Source organism: Bubalus bubalis, chromosome 4 (genome assembly GCF_019923935.1).
Source record: "Bubalus bubalis isolate 160015118507 breed Murrah chromosome 4, NDDB_SH_1, whole genome shotgun sequence".
Classification (NCBI taxonomy): domain Eukaryota; kingdom Metazoa; phylum Chordata; class Mammalia; order Artiodactyla; family Bovidae; genus Bubalus; species Bubalus bubalis.
In genome coordinates, this window is record NC_059160.1 from 17,500,057 (window position 1) to 17,520,173 (window position 20,117).

Sequence of the window (20,117 nt, forward strand, 5' to 3'; positions counted from 1 at the left end):
GGGGAAAAAAGTCTCTCCAGAAAAAGATTCTGAGTGAATTGGATGTCCATGTGAAACATGACTCATCTTACACAGATATCAATCCCAGAAGGAACATACAATTATATGCAAGAGAAAAAGAAACTTTTGTAAGATACTCTAAGAGAATATTTTCATGATCTTGGAGAAGGGAAAGTTCTTTTTAAAGGGATATAAGAAGTATTAAATATACAGGGAAAAGTTGGCAAGTTATATTAATATTTCCTTCAAATTAAAAACTTGCTTTATCAAAGGATCCTGTACCATTTAGAAAAAGAAAATACCAAATGTTAAACACACAAAATAAGTAACATATATTTGCACCCCAAGTCATTGTCATGCTACATTCTAGCATCATATTTATAATAGTCAAGAGCAGGAAACAACTCAAATTTCTAACATCAGTTGAATGGATTAATGGCCATGTTATCAATGAAAGCAATATTCTACAGTAATAAAAATGAATAAAGTACTGCTATAAACAACATCATGAGTGAATCCTAAACATAATGTTGAGTCGAAGAAGTCACACACAAAAGAAAACACACTGCATGATTTTATATAAAGTTCAAAAACTGATAAAACCCTCTATGGTAGTAGAAGTTAGATAAGCAGTTTTCCCTGGAGAGGAGGGAGGCCAGTTATTGGAGGCAACAGTGACTCTTGGGGCTGGGAATGTTCTTTGCTGCTCTGGGTACATGACTGAAGTCTACATGTATTGCTTATACACTGTCTTCTATGATCATATGTCAATAACAATGTTGCTTTAAATTATATTATTCCCCTTCACACTTCTTGCCCTAACCTGAAAAATGAGTGAACAATGAGGAGCACCATATTTCATCATGAAATATCTTCCAAAGCCAGTTTTCCCTCACTCTCTGCTCTTGGGGACATTTCACTCCAGGAGCATCCTAAGTACCAATAGCCCTTCCCTGTCTCTTACCTGAGCAGGTCACAGAGGCCATGTTGCCATGGGAACAGTCAGGACCACCCAAGGCAGTTACAGGGCAACTCCACAGGAAGAACTCTGCCCCCGAGCAGTGAAATCGGACTGTGGAAATCTGGTCACCTCTCTCCACCAAGTGTGGTCCTCTGGGAGTGGAGATGGCGATTCCACAGCCGAGCTGACGACAGACAACATTGGCATTGGCCAGACTCCAGTGGGAGGCACAGAGTGCTCTCCATCGTCCAGAAATCTTCATCTCCACCTGCCCCTCACATTGAGAGGAGCCATTTGTCATGAGTCGGACTTCTGAGTATGCTGGTAGAAGAAGACAGAGTTTCAGCAAAATCACATGACTTTCTCACCTGAACAGAGTGTGCAGGGAGGTTAGTCCTGACCTGCATCTCACCTGAACAAACAACATGAGCAGTGCCACTGTGGTGACAAGTGCCCCCTGGACAAGGCACTCTGGGGCACCACCAGAGCTTACGTTCCTCCCCCTCACACCTGAACTCTTCAGCCCAGACCTGGCCATCAGACTCTCTGAAGAGCTTGTGTCCCAGAACAGACACAGCCTCGCCGCACCCCAGCTCTGCACAGATGACCTGGGCAGTGGGAAGAGTGAAGTTTCCATCAGACACTGGGGTCCAGTCTTCTCCAGGACGTACTTCTACTCGTCCTGAGCAGGGTCCGTCGTCTCCAACCAGACGCACAAATCCTAAGAAAACAACAACAAGAAATCCAGTGAGTGCCCATAGACCTGGTTTGGCAATTGGAAACAATGTCACAGGCAATAATGTGAAATTTTTTCTTTTCCAGGAGTGGTGCCTGGAAAGAGAATTGGACAGTTATTCTCAGAATTTCATGAGCAAGTATTTTCAAGACCAAGTTTCTGAAAAGAAACCCTGAAGGATTTTCAGGGTCAGTTTCAAATGGCTGATTTCCAAAAACATGGATTTTGAGGTTAATTAGGAATGTGAATTCCTCATCTAGAGGCCTGGAAACTACAGAGCTCAAGGATACTGCTCTGTAGTGGGCACCAGGCTCAGGTTCAGAGCTGTACTAACCCAGAGTGAAGTAGATCCATGGGCCTCAAGAGGTTAGAGGACTAAGAGCCACACAAGGTTAGAGGGCCATCCTGAGATTTCTGGGGCCAGAATACTGGCCAGTTTTCTCTCAGGAACCAACACTTAAGTCTCTGAAGATAAGGAAAATCATGCAGGCTGGATCTGTGAGTGCTCGCTGACAGTAGACAGACTTCTGGCTTAACAGGAGGAAAGCTAGACATTATAACAATATTTCACACGTTTCTTAAAATTTTTCACAGTGAAAAATTCCAAGAATTTCTTAGGTGACCTGATTTTGGAAAGTTGTCCAGAGATCAGTTTGGATAGGAAGAAAGCTCAGAGTCATAGGAGAAGGGGCTGGTCATAGCCATCTTTCTTGAAAGCTTAGAATTTATCAAAGAACCTGGGAGACAGTGAGTTCTCAGTGGGAGCATGTAAAACAGCTGAGGTTTTTAATTACTTCATACTAGACATGTGATGGAGAAGGCAATGGCAACCCACTCCAGTACTCTTGCCTGGAAAATCCCATGGACGGAGGAACCTGGTAGGCTGCAGTCCATGAGATCGCTAAGAGTCGGACATGACTGAGCGACTTCACTTTCACTTCACTTTCATGAATTGGAGAAGGAAATGGCAACCCACTCCAGTGTTCTTGCCTGGAGAATCCCAGGGATGGGGGAGCCTGGTGGGCTGCCGTCTATGGGGTCGCACAGGGTTGGACACGACTGAAGCGACTTAGCAGCAGTAGCAGCAGCAGATATGTGAACTTTAGGAAATGCTAAAGAGTGAAGATGAGTTAAAGTATTTTAATCCTGTCTATATGCTGTTTGTTCCTTTCCTATTTGGGTTCTTGAGAAATAGATACCATGCTGTAAAGAAAGAGAGTAAGAAGAAGAGAGCAGAAGGCAAATAGTGAAGTGAAGTGAAAGTCACTCAGTCATGTCTGACTCTCTGCGACCCCATGGACTATATAGTCCATGGAATTCTCCAGGCCAGAATACTGGAGTGGGTAGCCTTTCCCTTTTCCAGGGGATCTTCCCAACCCAGGTATTGAACCCAGGTCTCCCACATTGCAGGCAGATTCTTTACCAATTGAGCTACAAGGCAAGTCCAAGAATACTGGAGTGGATAGCCTATCCCTTCTCCAGTGGATCTTCCCAATCCAGGGGTCTAACTGGGGTCTCCTGCACTGGAGGTGGATTCTTTGCCAACTGAGCTATGAGGGAAGCCCAGAGACAAAATAAGCCATACATAATTTAGAAATTTTCAAATTGCAAAAGCCTCAATATGGATGAAAGATAGAATATTTGGGGGAAATATTTGTCCAACAAGTTTTTGACACATTTTATCCCCTGTGCTCCTCCCATCAACCACTTCACCCTGCCACCTTTCCCATTTCTCCCACTGCAGACAAGAGAAAACAATCTTAAGAACCACAAATGGGTGCAAAGGAAATTATGAATGGGAAGAACTTCTGTAGGAGTGGAGTGGGGTAGGGTGTGTGGTAGGTTAAATGGGGAGTGGATGGGGTATGAAACTGAGAGAGAGACCAAAGAAAAAACTCATGATCATGGTTTGAACTTCAGGGACCGTATTTTGGGTAGAGGAAGGTAATCCAAATAAAAAAGAAACCCACAACATAAAACACTTTATTTAACACACTTGTCTGGTTTCAAAGTATGCTCATGATAATTTATGTACATGGTGAAATTCTTTCTGGTAAAGGATTCTGATTATATAAATATGTGAACTTTGAAGGTTCAGAAAGAATATTCTAACAAAATAAAAATCTACTACAGAAAAACAGGAAAGAACAGAAAAGACCTAAAAGAAATTAAAGACTTGAAGGATCAGCTTGACCACTTATACAATGGTGAGAGAGAAGATGGTCTGCTTGCCTTTTATTATTTATCACTTTCATCTCCCCAGAGAGACACAGGTTAGAACTCCTAGTCTGGTCTGGTTGGGAGTTTGCTCATAGGCAACACATTCTAATTAAAGCATTTTCAGTCAACACTTTTTAGTTGCTATATTAACCCCATAAGATTACAGATTAGGCAGAACACAAAAGAAATATTTGTTATATGCTGTTTTATGTACCCTGATATATGTTAAATGCTCGAATATACACTGAATAATCAAAAAAGCCTTATACACATAAGGATAGACTCTTCTGAGACAAATTAAGACTTTTTTTGTTTTCTATTTGATTTTAAAATTTGTGTGGGAGATTATGTGTGTGAAAACTGCGAGAAAGTTTGTGGAATAGAAGGCTGATGTCAGTGGATAAGGATATTAAATATAATAAAAATATATCCTTCTCTGGTCTCTTGCTGTACAGACGTCCTGCATCCTTAGGCACACACAGCATCCTCCCACCACTCCTGGACCATCAGTGCTGCTCAGAACACCCCACATGTGCCTTTTTCAGTTCCTATTACAGTCCCTCTCCCTCCCAGCTGCCATAACTCTCTTCTACCTTCTTCAAAAATTACATCTGTCCCATTACTCCTATTCATATCGAACAAACCCCCAAATTCAATTCTCTTAAATCATTGAAGTCATCAGGTATAAACTATATAATTTCTTATGATAAAACACAGAAATTGTATTGCTTCCACTTTTGACTTGTCAGTGTATGGCTAAGTGTTCTTCCAAAGTTTTGTCCTATACAGATGTCTTAAAAGAAAAAATGGGCAGAGAATCTCTGATAGTAAAAATCAAAGGAGAACCTATGACTCAGAGCACTTCATCCAAAGTTCTCTGGTCTTACCTGCAAAGGCCTATGAATATTTACATCTAAAATTTCAAAAGAGATTTGCAATTTGGCACAAATCCATCAATTCCTATCTCATGTGATTGATCTTCATCTTCATTATGAAGATCAGTTTTCATTGGAATAGTTTAATCTACTATGTCAGTAAGATCACGGGAGAAGAAATAGCAGAGACTTACAGCGGGAAAGTATATGAAGCACATCACCCACAGAAGCTTTGTGCATTCACAGAGGATGGGTCTGTCTCAGTCCTCTCTAGCCCATCTATATCCTATTGCCCCAGTGATCAGACACCAGCTTCCATGGCACTTTTCCTCTGCCATCACAGGGCAATACACTGACCATACCTGAGCAGACGACTCCTGCATCGTTCTCATGGCTGCAGTTGTTCAGTCCCCAGCCCCGGGAAGGGCACTTCCACACGTGGGATTCCTTTCCTCTGCAGTTCAATGTGTCCAGCAAGATGGGCCCTGATCCTGCCCCAAAGTGAGCAGACCCCATGACATTGAGGGCAGCTCCACAGCCCAGCTGCCTGCACACCACGCGGGCATCGTCCAAGTCCCAGCCATCATCACAGATGGTGCCCCAGGAGCCCTGGTCAAGGATCTCCACTCTCCCGGCGCAGGGACCTCCTCCGTCCACCAGGCGGAGCTGTCTGCTGTCTGAGGAGAGAGAAATGGGACAACGGGGCATTTACAAGGGGGATAAAGGTCTTCTGTCCTGTGGGACCTTCACCTGAGCAGTAGGGGGCGCTCTCCTCTGAGGCTTCAGAGTCCCCTGGTTCTGACAAGGAGTCATTGCACTGGGGCAGCACCTGAGTCTGGTTTCTTACAGCAGTGATAAGAGAATAATAACGTTGAAAATGGGCAAAAACAGGAAATATTACACAACTGAGTAGGGTGAGACAGAAGTGTTAACCTCTGATTTGTAGAGTTCTGCACAGCATCTGAGAAAGAGTTGAAATGTTAATCTCTACCAGGAGCAATTGAATGAGTTCAGAGTCACAGATATGGGCTGGCTGCTGAATGGATTCCTTATAAACCACACACGCGTTGGTGCCCTTGACCTGAAAGTTAAAGGGATTAGATTAAAGGAAATGGAGTCAGGAACCGGCCTCATCAGAAGCCCTAGGTAGCAGCCATGAATCCTCTATCGTTAGAATCATTCTCCTTGGTACAGTCATGCAGAATTGAAAAACAAATGGACCTTGAGATGTCTTGGTTTGCCCCAGAATATTTCACTGATGGCTCTAAGCTTCAGACTCCAGATCTGGATACTTTGTTTTAAGAAAATGTGATCTCTTTGAGTGGATTGGGCAACCTTGCATAAGAAATGTCTCAGGTGATATTGATTGACATTGACCAGATTCCACTGGGAATCTTGGAATGCTGCTGCTTCTCTCAAGTAAATATTATCTTTTCATGCACTTTGTGTCAGGAATCGCTATTATTCAAAGTTAGGGGTTATTTGTTCTCCAGGGGGAAAATATTATGCATTTCTAACTTTACCATAGAGCAGAAATAGGTTAAATTCTTGCTCTGAAAGCATTTGAACAAACGATACTGACAGACTCACTGCATTGTTCTTCTTTAATACATAAAAAGCAATATAAAGAAAGGTTAAATGATGTCTATTCAGTGTTGCATTTTAAGTAAATGATGAAGTAGAGAATAAAATTTAGAATTTTGTACTTTCATGAAGAAGGTTCCAATGGAGGGGTTCACAGCAGGCCAGTGGTCTGGATACAACTTTAAATGCTATAAAACGTTAGATAAAAAATGAAGATATTAGACATTTGTGGACACAATATGAACTAAACATGCTAAAATTCTAAAGAATGGAGATCATTTCATTGTTAACCAAGGATCTGAAGCTTCTCTTTCTCTATGGGAATTTCCCAATTTGTTGCCTGGGTTAATGGATCAAAGTGGGACAGAGAAGCCTGCATGATTTGGGGGTTACCTGGTGCTGCAGTGACAAAATTGGAGACTTGAGAGCCTCTCTCATATAGCAGGTTTTCTCCTCAAATATCTGCCCAGTAAACACGCTGTCAATGGCAGGAGGCCAAAGAACTGTGTCAAACACCTTGGAAACAGAGTGGATATTCCCTCATCCTCCTGACTGCTGAGCTACCAAAACATTCAGGTTTTCAATTATAAACTCTAAAAGCCCATAACACAGGGGCAGAGAAATCAGAGGTAGACTGAGTACTACAAATACTGCAACCCAGACTTGTTACTGCTCAACCCTAGCTAGTATTTAGACATCTGGGTGGTCTGAACCCCTTCTCCCACTTGCTTAACAAAACAGAATATGAATCCTTTCAGGTGTTAGAAAATATATCTGGGATATCATATTTTCTTATGCATCATTTTTCTCATTCAGTTAAAAATTGCATGGTATGTAAAGAGATGGATGACATGACAAATTTAAAAATTGAAAAAAGGAAGGTAAGAGAAGGCAGAGACACACATGCTAGATATGCTGGAGTTAGCGGATAAGGATTTTAACTATGAACAATGTGTTTAGGGGAAAAGGGGAAAGGAAAGAATCAGTAGGTGAAAAATGTTAACAAATAATTGTAACTATAAGAAAATCAAAGGAACAGTTGCCAACTGAAAATAAAATATCTAGAATTAAGAACTGAATGAATAGGTTTAAAAGAATTTTAGACAGAACTGAACACAGAATTAGTGTCTTAGAGGAGTCCTAGAGTTGAGAGATGAGGAGGAAAAAGAGAAGGATGAGAAGGAAAAAGAGGGGGAATAGGAGGAGAAGAGAAACAGAGACAGTGCAGCAGAAGTAATATTTGAAGATATAATAATTAAGAATTTTTTAAATGGATAGAAGTCTATGAAAACCTCCACATCTAGTAAAGCTGCAAAAAATCAAAGGAAAATCTGGAATAAATTTTTTTAATACCAAAGAAAGAAAAAAAGGAGAGAAAAAGGAACATGAAGCACATGGGTCAATTAAAAGGAAATGGTATACTGTATTGGGATGACCCAGAGGGATGATATGGCGAGGGACGTGGGAGGGGGGTTCAGGATTGGGAACACGTGTACACCTGTGGTGGATTCATGTTGATGTATGGCAAAACCAAAAACAATATTGTCAAGTAATTAGCCTCTAATTAAAATAAATAAATTTAATTAAAAAAAAAAGGAAATGGTAGATACTAACCCAACAATATCAGTAATTGGATTTGCAATCTAATTACAATGGATTAGATACTTCAAATTAAAGCCACTCTACTAACTGATAAGGAGAAGGAAATGGCAACCCACTCCAGTGTTCTTGCCTGGAGAATCCCAGGGACGGGGGAGCCTGGTGGGCCGCTGTCTATGGGGTCGCACAGAGTCGGACATGACTGAAGTGACTTAGCAGCAGCAGCACTAACTGATAAACCAACAAAATTCATGTAAATGCTACCTGCAAGATACTCACATTGTATATGAGAGCGAAGAAAGGTCAAAAGTAAAATGATGGAGGAAAATGTATATATTATGTGAATACTAGGCTTCCCAGGTGGTGCTAGTGATAAAGAACCTGACTGCCAATGTAGGAGACATATGAGATGTGAGTTCAATCCCTAGGTCAGGAAGATCACCTGGAGGAGGGCATGGCAACCCACTCCAGTATTCTTGCCTGGAGAATCCCATGGACAGAGGAGCCTGGCTGGCTACAGTCCTTAGCAAAGAGTTGGACATGACTGAAACGACTTAGCAAGCCTGCACACATGTGAATACTAACTATAAGAAAGCTGCAGTGGCTATAGCAAGGTCACAGAAAGGAGATTTTAAGGGAAGATGTGCTAATTTAGTTAAAGAAGTTATTTTCATGATTATACAGTGGTACGCCCTTAATAAAGATATTACAGATATCAGAATCCAGGGAAGATATCGAAACATAGCTTTGCTTTGAAATACAGAATAATACTTGACAGAATGAAAAGAAGAAATAGATAAAATAACAATCAACCTGGGGGAACTTTAACAAAACTTTTTCAATACCATGCAGACCAGGCATACAAAAAAGAAGGAAGACTATAGTAGATGTAAAACACCACAATCAACACATTTAGCTAAATAACATATAAACAGCAATGCACCCAATAATGAAAGAATTCACATTATTGTAAATGCACTAGGAACATTTATCAAAAATGACCGTATGGTAGGACAAAAACCTTCAGATAACTGAATCTATACAGAGTATTTACTCTGACCACAGTGTAATTAAATTAAGAATTAATAATAAAATACGGTTAGCCATCCTTATTTGGAGAAATTAAGCAACACCCTTCCGAAACAGTACCTGGGTCTGGGAATAAATTTAAACCTTAGAAAATATTGTGAAATAGTGATTGCAAAGATATGATATAACTAAATTCTTCTAATGCAACTAAAGTAGTGCTTAAGGGAAATTTATACTTTAGATTTAGAAAAGAAGAAAGGCTAAAAATGAAAAAACATGTAAGCTTCTATTTAAGAAACTAGGAGAAGAGAAAATAAAGCTTAAAGGATACAGAAGTTGGGATTAACAAAGAAAAGAACAAAAATTAATTTTAGAAAAGAAGGTAAGCATGGTGGTAGTGACGGTGGTTTAGCCCCTAAGTCAAGTCCTGCTCCTGCGACTCCATGGACTGTGGCCACCAGGCTCCTCTGTCCATGGGATTTTAGGCAAGAATATTGGAGAGGGTTGCCGTTTCCTTCTCCACAGGATCTTCCTAACCCAGAGATTGAACCTGCGTCTCCTGCGTTGCAGGTGGTCTCCTGCATTGCAGGCAGACTCCTGTATTGCAAGTGGATTCTTTACTGCTGAGCCACCAGGGAAGCCCAAGGTAAGCATGATAGAGAAAACAGAGGAAAACCTTTCACACATGGCTCCTTGAAAACTGATAACCACTGAGCAATACTAACGAGAACAAAGAGAAAATGAAGTTAACAATACCAAGAATGAACAAATGTCACTATAAATCATACAAATTTTTGGTCATAGTTTTATTGAGATTAAATTTACATATCTAATGTCGATAAATACTCAGAAGATATTCAATTTCTCCACAACCTTTCCAACACTTATTCTTTTTTTTTTTTTAAATCATAGCCATTTTGAGAGGTGTAAAATGATATCTCATGGTTTTGATTTACATTTCCCTGATGACAAATAATGTTGAGCATATTATCCTATACCTATTGGCTATTCTATATCTTCTTTGGAGAAATGTCCATTCAAGTCTCTGGTTAATTTTTTAATTGGGTTATTATGCTTTTTTCTTGTTGTTGTTTTGCACTTGAGTTTTAGGATTTCCTTATATATGTTGCAAATTGTCTATTTTTGCCTGTTCTTTTGGTGTCATATCCATGAAATCATGAAATAATGTATATTTATTTGGTGAGGAACTAAATTATCAGGTATCTAAAATGTAATTTGTATATGTTGATGATATTACAACATCACATGCAATAAAATAAATTCAGATTCAGTAAGGTTATAGATTCATCTCACATGCTAGTAAAGTAATGCTCAAAATTCTCCAAGCCAGGCTTCAGCAATACGTGAATCATGAACTTCCTGATGTACAAGCTGGTTTTAGAAAAGGCAGAGGAACCAGAGATCAAATTGCCAACATCTGCTGGATCATTGAAAAATCAAGAGAGTTCCAGAAAAACATCTATTTCTGCTTTATTGACTATGCCAAAGCCTTTGACTGTGTGGATCACAATAAACTGTGGAAAATTCTTCAAGAGATGGGAATACCAGACCACCTGATCTGCCTCTTGAGAAATCTGTATGCAGATCAGGAAGAAACAGTTAGAACTGGACATAGAACAACAGACTGGTTCCAAAGAGGAAAAGGAGTTCGTCAAGGCTGTATATTGTCACCCTGTTTATTTAACTTATATGCAGAGTACATCATGAGAAACGTTGGACTGGAAGAAAAACCAGCTGGAATCAAGATTGCCGGGAGAAATATCAATCACCTCAGATATGCAGATGACACCACCCTTATGGCAGAAAGTGAAGAGGAACTAAAGAGCCTCTTGATATACACAATGGAGTATTACTCAGCCATTAAAAAGAATACATTTGAATCAGTTCTAATGAGGTGGATGAAACTGGAGCCTATTATACAGAGTGAAGTAAGCCAGAAAGAAAAACACCAATACAGTATACTAACGCATATATATGGAATTTAGAAAGATGGTAACAATAACCCTGTGTACGAGACAGCAAAAGAGACACTGATGTATAGAACAATCTTATGGACTCTGTGGGAGAGGGAGAGGGTGGGATGATTTGGGAGAATGGCATTGAAACATGTAAAATATCATGTATGAAACAAGTTGCCAGTCCAGGTTCGATGCACGATACTGGATGCTTGGGGCTGGTGCACTGGGACGACCCAGAGGGATGGAATGGGGAGGGAGGAGGGAGGAGGGTTCAGGATGGGGAACACATGTAAACCTGTGGCGGATTCATTTTGATATTTGGCAAATCTAATACAGTTATGTAAAGTTTAAAAATAAAATAAAATTAAAAAAAAAAAAAAAAGGTGGTAACAAAAAAAAAAAAAAAAAATAAAATGAATGAACACAGTTAAAAAAAAAAAAATAAAATAAAGTGAAAGAGGAGGGTGACAAAGTTGGCTTAAAGCTCAACATTCAGAAAACGAAGATCATGGCATCTGGTCCCATCACTTCATGGGAAATAGATGGGGAAACAGTGGAAACAGTGTCAGACTTTATTTTTGGGGGCTCCAAAATTACTGCAAATGGTGACTGCAGCCATGAAATTAAAAGACACTTGCTCCTTAGAAGGAAAGCTATGACCAACCTAGATAGCATATTCAAAAGCAGAGACATTACTTTGCCAACAGAGGTTCGTCTAGTCAAGGCTATGGTTTTTCCTGTGGTCATGTGTGGATGTGAGAGTTGGAATGTGAAGAAGGCTGAGCACCAAAGAATTGATGCTTTTGAACTGTGGTGTTGGAACAGACTCTTGAGAATCCCTTGGACTGCATGGAGATCCAACCAGTCCATTCTGAAGAAGATCAGCCCTGGGATTTCTTTGGAAGGAATGATGCTAAAGCTGAAACTCCAGTACTTTGGCCACCTCATGCGGAGAGTTGACTCATCGGAAAAGACTCTGATGCTGGGAAGGATTGGGGGCAGGAGGAGAAGGGGCCGACAGGGGATGAGATGGCTGGATGGCATCACTGACTTGATGGACGTGAGTCTGAGTGAACTCTGGGAGTTGGTGATGGACAGGGAGGCCTGGCGTGCTGCAATTCATGGAGTCGCAAAGAGTCGGACATAACTGAGTGACTGAACTGAACTGAAGGTTATAGATATTCTTTACTCAAATTATAAAATTATTTGAAGAAAATAGTATGATGCTTGGGGCTGGTGCACTGGGACAACCCAGAGGGATGGTATGGGGAGGGAGTGGGGAGGAGGGTTCAGGATGGGGAACACATGTATACCTGTGGCAGATTCATTTTGATATATGGCAAAGCCAATACAATATTGTAAAGTTAAAAAAAAAAAGAAATAATTTTTTGTAAAAACAAACAAACAAAAAAAAAAAAACTCCTATATCCTCAAAGAAAATAATCTGATTAAAAGCTATTTTGAGATGAAGAATGGCATCTGAAACACTGCATTAAATGCAGAATTCATAAAAGTAAAACATAGTATATTTGATCATATAACCACACCACATACACAACCCTAAAGACATATGCAAAAAATGTGGTACTTTCAGAAGTATTTAAGAAAAGCGGTAAGTGGTGTTAATTTGTAGAGAGTTCCTATAAATAAATGAAATTTTAAACATTCTAGAGAAAAAATATAAACGATGATGGAAGATATCTTATCTGAAATACCTTTAAGTATTTACTTGTTTATCTTGTCCACATTCCACGACAAATACACACACATATATACCCCTGAATGAAGGTTCCACTAGAGCAAGGACCTTGCATATCTTATTTACCCCGTGTTTCTGCTTTTAGGATGGTGATTGCACATTCACCATTCAACAAGAATGCATGGAGAAGCTTTTCTAAATACCATGATGGGGCTTGATAAATATTTATTGAATGAATGTGTAGACGAATAAAATTCAGTGAAATAGAATTTCTTTAAATTCATGGTAATCAGCAAAATAGTAAAGCAAATATAAATTAATAGTAATGTTTTCTGATAATGGTGCATATAAAAAATAATTAGTACATAAGCAAAGAATTAATTTATATTCAAATTTCCACTTTTACGATTTTTAAAAAGTTTTTCTTAAATTTATTTTTGGCTGTACTGGGTCTTGGTGCTGCACGTGGGCTTTCTCTAGTTGTGGTGCACAGGCTTAGTTTTTCCATGGCATATGAAATCTTCCTGGTGTGTGCTGTTTCTTCAGTCATGTCCAACTCTTGTGACCCAATGGGATTCTCCAGGCACGAATAGTGGAGTGAGTTCCCATGCCCTCCTCCAGAGGATCTTCCAGACCCAGGGATCAAACCTGCATCTCGTATATCTTCTGCACTGGCAGGCAGGTTCTTTACTACTTCCTGGATGGGAGATCAGATCCATGTCCTCTGCATTGACAGGTGGATTTTTAACCACTGGACCACCCAGGAAGCCCCACTTATGCAATTTTCAATGGACAATTATTAAATCAATTCTAAGCTACTGTTATGTGTTATTCAGTATGACATTGGTCAAGCAAAGATTGCTGTAAAGAGAGAAAACTCTTTAAAAAGGGAATATATAGTAAAAGTCAGGGGGAAAAAAAAACAAATAGCTACCTAGTAAGGCAGAAATGTGTGCAGTAGACTCAAATAAATTTTCTAAGAAAGATTTGTATTTAGAGGAAGCAAAATTAACCAAAAAAAGACACAAAAGAATTGTAAGTGAAAGAAATACATGTAAGTTCAAAAAACACAAGAAAATGGAAGTGTAAATGTTTCTTGTCATAAAATATGAGAACTTGTATATTCTTTCCACATCATCCTACCAAACTTGCTACCCACTTCATGCAGAGAACCTCTGAAAAAATGATGGCAGGGCCTCTGTGAGGTGATTGCTCACTTTCAGGGTTAGAGATTTCACCACAACCCATTTTATGGTGCTTTATTGTTGAAAAAATATCATAAATAAAGGTCCAATAGTTTAACACTACTTTGGCCTTTGAATGAAAAGACAAAGAAATGAAGAAACAGAGGCAAGGAAAGGGACAAATCTCTGCTTTTGAAATAGCTATCTCATTTACTTTAATCTATCTCATTCTCTCATTTGTAGATTTCAGGCAATGCCCAACATATCATTCAAGGTATACCTGCATGGGGTGTGTGTGGAAGGTGGGGGATAAGAGAGAGAGAAATGTTGAAGGAAGTAAGGTGCTACGGTTTGACTATTTGTCACCCCACCAACATTTTTTGTTGAAATTCCAATTCCCAGTGTAATGGTATGAGGCACTGGAGCCTTCTCAAAGTCTTCCAAAAAGGATGAAAGGAACACTTACAAAGCCATTTTATGAGGCCGAGATTATCCTGATACCAAAACCAGACAAGGACACTGCAAGAAAAGAAAATACTGGCTGACATCCCAAATAAATATAGATGCAAAAATCCTCAACAAAATATTAGAAAACCAAATTCAATAATACATGAAGAGAATACTGGACAACCCACTCCAGTATTCTTGCCTGGGAAATCTAAGACAGAGGAGCCTAGCTAGCTATAGTCCATTGGATCACAAAGTATCAGACACAACCTAATGACTAAACAACAATAATAATAACACCAAGACCAACAAGGATGCAAGGATGGTTCAATATTCACAAGTTAATCAATGTGATACACCAAATAAGATGAAGGCAAAAATCATACCCTTTCAACACATGAAGAACAAATATTTGACAAAATTCAACAGCTGTTTATGATACAAAAGGTCTTTACAAAGTAGATATAAAGGGATTATACCTCAACAAAATAAATATCATATGACAAACCCTCAGAAAACATCCTACTCAACTGTAAAAAGCTGAAAGCTTTTCTTCTGAGATCGAACACAAGGCAAAAATGCCTACTCTCATCACTTTTATTCAACATAGTTTTGGTAGTTCTAGTCAGAATCATCAAGCAAGCAAAAGAAAATACGAACATCCAAATCTGAAAGGAAGAGTCAAAACTGAGACACTATTGAAAACTTTAAGACATTTTGAAAGATATTAAAGAAGGCACAAATAAATTGAAAGATATTCTGTGCTCATGAATTGGAAGACCTAATATTGTTAAAATGATCACACTACACAAAGCAACCTACAGATTCACTACCATCCTTATCCAAATTTCAATGAAAATTTTCACAAATATGGAACAAAGAATTCTGAAATTTGTGTGGAACCACAAAAAAAAGTGAATAGCCAAAGAAATCTTGAGACAGAATGACAGAAGGGTCGTGCTTCCTGATTTCAAACTATATTACAAAGATGTATTAATCAAACAGTATGGTATTGCTATAAAAAATGGACACAAAAATCACTGGAACAGAATAGAGATCCCAGAAATAAATCCAAATATATGTGGTCAATTAATTTATGACAAAAAAGTAGAGATTATAGCATCGGGAAAGGACTGTCTCTTCAAAAATGGTGTTGTGAAAGCTGGACGGTTACATGCAAAAGAATGAAACTGAAAAACTCTTACACCATTCCCAAAATTAACTCAAAATGGATTAAAGACTTTGATCATAAGTCCTGAAGCCATAAAAATCCTAGAAGAGGGACTTCCCTTGTGGCTGTGGTAAAGAATCCACCAACCAATGCAGGAGACTCAAGTGTGATCCTTGATCCAGGAAGATCCCAGATGCCACGGAGCAACTCAGCCCATTCGCCAGAACTGTTGAGCCTGTGCTTTAGAGCCCGGGAACAGCAACTATCGAGCCCACGTGCCACAACTACTAAAGCTCGGTGCCCTCCAGCCTGTTCTCCTCAACAAAACAAGCCCCTGCAATAAGAAGCCTGTGCAATGCAATGAAGAGTAGCCCCTGCTCACTGCAATTAGAGAAAAGCCCATGCAGCAACAAAGACCCAGCACAGCCAAAAATAAATAAATTTTTAAAATTATTTAAAAAATCCTAGAATAAAAATTAGGATGAAAAGATCCTGACATCAATCATAATGAGGATATTTTGGGTTTGATGCCAAAATAAAAGCAACAAGAGCAAAAATAAGCATTGAAACTACAGAAAACTAAAAAACCTCTGCACAACAAAGGGAAAAGGTCACAAAATGAAAAGGTAATTTATGGAGTTGGAGAAAGTATTTGCAAATTACATTTTTAACAAGAGTTAATATCCAAAATACTTAAAGAATTCATACATCTCAATAGCAAAAGCAAACCAACAAACAATCTGATTAAAAAACGGGCAGAAGACCTGAATAGACTTTTTTTTTTTTCAAAGAAGACATAAAGAGGGCCAACAGGTACATGAAAAGGCGCACAAGGTTATGTCATCAGAAAAATGCAAATCAAACTATAATGGGGTAACATCTCACATCTGTTAGAATGGCTTTTATCCAAAAGACAAGAAATAACAGGAGTTGGTGAAAACGCGGAGAGAAGGCAAACCTTGTGCACAGCTGGGCAGGGTGGGGAGGGGGGAATGTGAGTTGATGCAGCCCCTATGGAGAACAGTATTGATGTTCTCAAAAAATTAAAAATAAAACTGTCATATGGTTCATCAATTTCACTTCTGGGTATTTATCTGAAGGAAACAAAATACCAACTTGAAAAAACTGTGCAACCAAATGTTCATTGCAGCATTATTTACAATAGCCAAACAATGTAAGTCTTCTCTGATGGATAAATGGTGATATGTATGTATGTCTAGCCAACAAAAAGAAGAAAATCCTGCCATGTGTAGCAACATGGATGAACCTTGAGGGCATTATGCTAAGTGAAATAAATACCATATGATCTAATTTATATGTGGAATCTTAAATACAAAAAAAAGGGGGTTCAGAGATGCAGAGAACAGTTTGGTGGTTGCCAGAGGTGGATTGATGTGCGCAAAACAAGTGGAGTTAGTCTAAGGTACAAACTTGCCGTTCTAAAGTGAATTCCATGAAGATGTAATGTCCAGCATGGTGACTACAATGAATCTGTATTATATACTTGAAAGTTGGTAAGAAAAATTCTCCTCATAATCAAAGAATTGTAATGATACATGGTGATGGATATTACTAGACTTATTGTGGTGATCATTTACCAATATACAGAAATATATAAGCTTTACATTTAACACCTGAAACTAATACAATGTTCTATGAATTATATCCAAATTAAAACTCTAAATAACAAGGTTGAAATGTGGATTAAATTAGCTCCATCCTAACGTCATTTTGTGGACCCAACTTTAACTCATCACTTAGATATTTTAAAATATAAAATCTCACTACTGACATCCTACAGGGTTGGGACAGACACAGAGAAACAGACAGCAAGTCACCTTCACACGAGATATAGGCTTCCTCCTTCGGCGAGCAGGAAGTGTAATTCCAAGGGTCAGAAGGACACTGCCAGAGAGAGGTATCAGTGTTCCGACACCGAATTCCATCTAACCACTGGGGTCTAGAACCTTCTCTGAGACCAACAATAGTGTTGAGGGTTCCACTCTCCCCACAGCCAAGCTGTCTGCAGATCACGGACACAGTGATGTCTTCCATGGGGTTGCGGCAGACACTGCCCCAGGTCCCGTTGTAGAAAACTTCCAGCCACCCAGCACACTGCTGGTCCTCACTCACCATCCTGAGGGCCAGGAACTCTAAGGTTGAAAGGGGAGGAGACAGGACACAGTGAGCATTCCTCTCAGTGCTCTGGGGTTTGCTCTTTCCCAGAAATCGTGAACACTCATCCCTGACCCAGCTGAGGAGATACCCACTAGGTGACAAGACTGAAATCTGTCTCCCTTTTACTTGACTTTGTCCATTAATGTCTGTCTTTCTATTTCTACCACAATGATGTAGTGAATACAAACAGAGAGAAAGACCAACATAGGCACCTGCAGGGAAGGGCCCTGAGCCTTGTTTCCTGATAAAACCTGTAAAAGAGCATATGAAAGGGATGTGGGTGGTGGAGAAACAGGCAGAACAGTGAACCCACAAATGTCTATGTTCCAGTCTTTCAATCCTGTGAATGTTGCCTTATATTTCAAAAGGGATTTTATAGACATTATTAAGACAAGAAACTTAGGAGCTTGGGATGGTGAAACTAACCTGCAATATTATGAATTACCCATATAAACCCAATCTAATTATCCCTAAAATTGGAATACTCTTCCTGAGTGTGGTTAGAGGAAGATGAGACACTGAGGAATGGTCAGGGGAGGGAATGTTGTCTGAAGAAGAAGATGGGCTCCAAGCCAAGGAATAAGGCCACATAGGAACCAGAAAAGACTGGCAAACAAGTTCTCCCCAGGGCCTCCAGGAAGAACGCAGCCCTGTGGACCCTGGGGTGTTGGTCTACGGAGACCCTTGTCAGACTCCTAGGGTATAGAACTGAACAGAGTAAATCTGTGCTTTCATTACAACGTCAACAGGATCACCAGACTGTACTACCACAGGGAAGTGAAGGAGAGCCCTGCTTTCATGTGGAAACCGTAAGAAATGGCTCTACCAGGAAACACTGCTGAGAACAAAGGACCAGACTCTCAGCTGCTTCAAAAGGAAGTAAAAGCACTTAGTCTTCACGTCTGCTGGAAACACAGGCTCCATGGGAGGAAGCCTTCTTCTCTGGTCCTTTCAGCATCTATCCCTCAGGACTCAGACTCCTGTCTTCCAGGGCCCCACCCCTCCCCCTGCCTGCGGACAGTGTGCAGCCCACACCTGAGCAGATGACCCCCGCGTCCTGCTTGTGTCTGCAGTTGTGCCGCCCCCAGCCCCGGGAAGGGCACTTCCACACGTGAGACTCCTTTCCTGTGCAGTTCAGATCGTCCAGCCAGATGGGTCCTGATCCTGCCCCAAAGTGAGCAGACGTCGTGGCATTGAGGGCTTGTCCACAGCCCAGCTGCCTGCACACCACGTGGGCATCGTCCAGGTCCCAGCCGTCATCACAGATGGTGCCCCAGGAGCCCTGGTCAAGGATCTCCACTCTCCCGGCGCAGGGACCGGCCCCGTCTACCAGGCGGAGCTGTCTGCTGTCTGAGGAGAGAGAAATTGGACAATAGGGCAGTGACCCAGGCAGGGGTGGGAGTGGTGGGGGGTTGCGGATGAGAAGCGTCTTCTGTCCTGTAGGACCCTCACCTGAGCAGTAGGGGGCGCTGTCCTCTGAGGCTGCAGAGCCTGTTGGTTCAGAAAGGGAGTCGCTGCACTGGGGCAGCACCTGGGTCTGGTTTCCTGCAGAAATAGCAACGATCAGAGGGACATGAGTTACCGGGAAATAGTGAAGGATAGAGAAGCCTGGCATGCTGCAGTCCAGGGGATAGAAAAGAATTGGACACGACTGAGCGACTGAACAGCAGCACATAATCTTTGCTGTTACATTCACTGAGAAGTGAATGTGTCTCCTTCCCTTGAAGTTCTGCTGACCTTTGTGAATTCCTAGTAAGTAATAATGCTGCTGCTGCTGCTAAGTCACTTCAGTCGTGTCTGAAGGCAGCCCACCAGGCTCCTCTGTCCCTGGGATTCTCCAGGCAAGAATACTGGAGTGGGCTTCCATTTCCTTCTCCAATGCATGCCTGCATGCCAAGCCGTCCCAGTCATGCCCGACTCTGTAGTAACAGAAGGGAATTAAGGTAAAGTTGCTTGACTTTCAGCACTAGGTCTGAAAACGCATGCAGCCTCTTGTGAAATCACTGAGGACTTTTGCTTTTAGGGCAAGTCTGTCCTGTTGAGACTCTTGTCCTGCGGAGACTGTCATATGCAGGTCTCTGGTCACTCAGTTCAACCCAGCTGACCTTCCAGTTGCCAGGCTTGTCCTCATGAACCATCCTGGATCCCCAGCCCAGTTGTGTCCTCAGATGATGTCAGCCCCAGCTGATACTGGACTACAACCTGATGAGACTCCAAGACAATACAAATCAGAGCACTTCCCAAATTCCTTCCCAAACTCGAGGAAAACGTGAGCAAAAGTAAAACGGGGTTTTAGGATGGTAAGTTTTGTTGGAAATTTGGTTATGCAGCAATAGTAATCAAACACTTATAATTACCACACTACTAAGTATTTACTGGAGAAGACAATGGCACCCTACTCCAGTACTCTTGCCTGGAAACTCCCATGGACTGAGGAGCCTGGTAGGCTGCAGTC

At 40.6% G+C, this 20,117-nt stretch overlaps 2 protein-coding genes across 3 annotated transcripts in view; one reads left to right on the top strand and one right to left on the bottom strand.

Annotated features, from left to right (window-relative positions):
- Positions 1-20,117, top strand: part of LOC102402808 (antigen WC1.1) — a gene marked incomplete in the record, with an annotated part of 1,152,186 nt that overhangs the window by 655,272 nt on the left and 476,797 nt on the right.
- LOC123465666 (antigen WC1.1-like) overlaps positions 1-20,117 on the bottom strand; it is a 61,150-nt gene that overhangs the window by 11,908 nt on the left and 29,125 nt on the right. For both annotated transcript variants that reach the window (XM_045165271.1, XM_045165270.1), the window contains exons 5-10: positions 19,115-19,207; positions 18,698-19,012; positions 17,323-17,637; positions 5,155-5,469; positions 1,374-1,682; positions 965-1,282 (exon numbers count right to left, since the gene is read on the bottom strand). In XM_045165271.1, the coding sequence (XP_045021206.1) occupies positions 965-1,282; positions 1,374-1,682; positions 5,155-5,469; positions 17,323-17,637; positions 18,698-19,012; positions 19,115-19,207 (1,665 nt within the window). The remainder of the gene's footprint in view (positions 1-964; positions 1,283-1,373; positions 1,683-5,154; positions 5,470-17,322; positions 17,638-18,697; positions 19,013-19,114; positions 19,208-20,117) is intronic.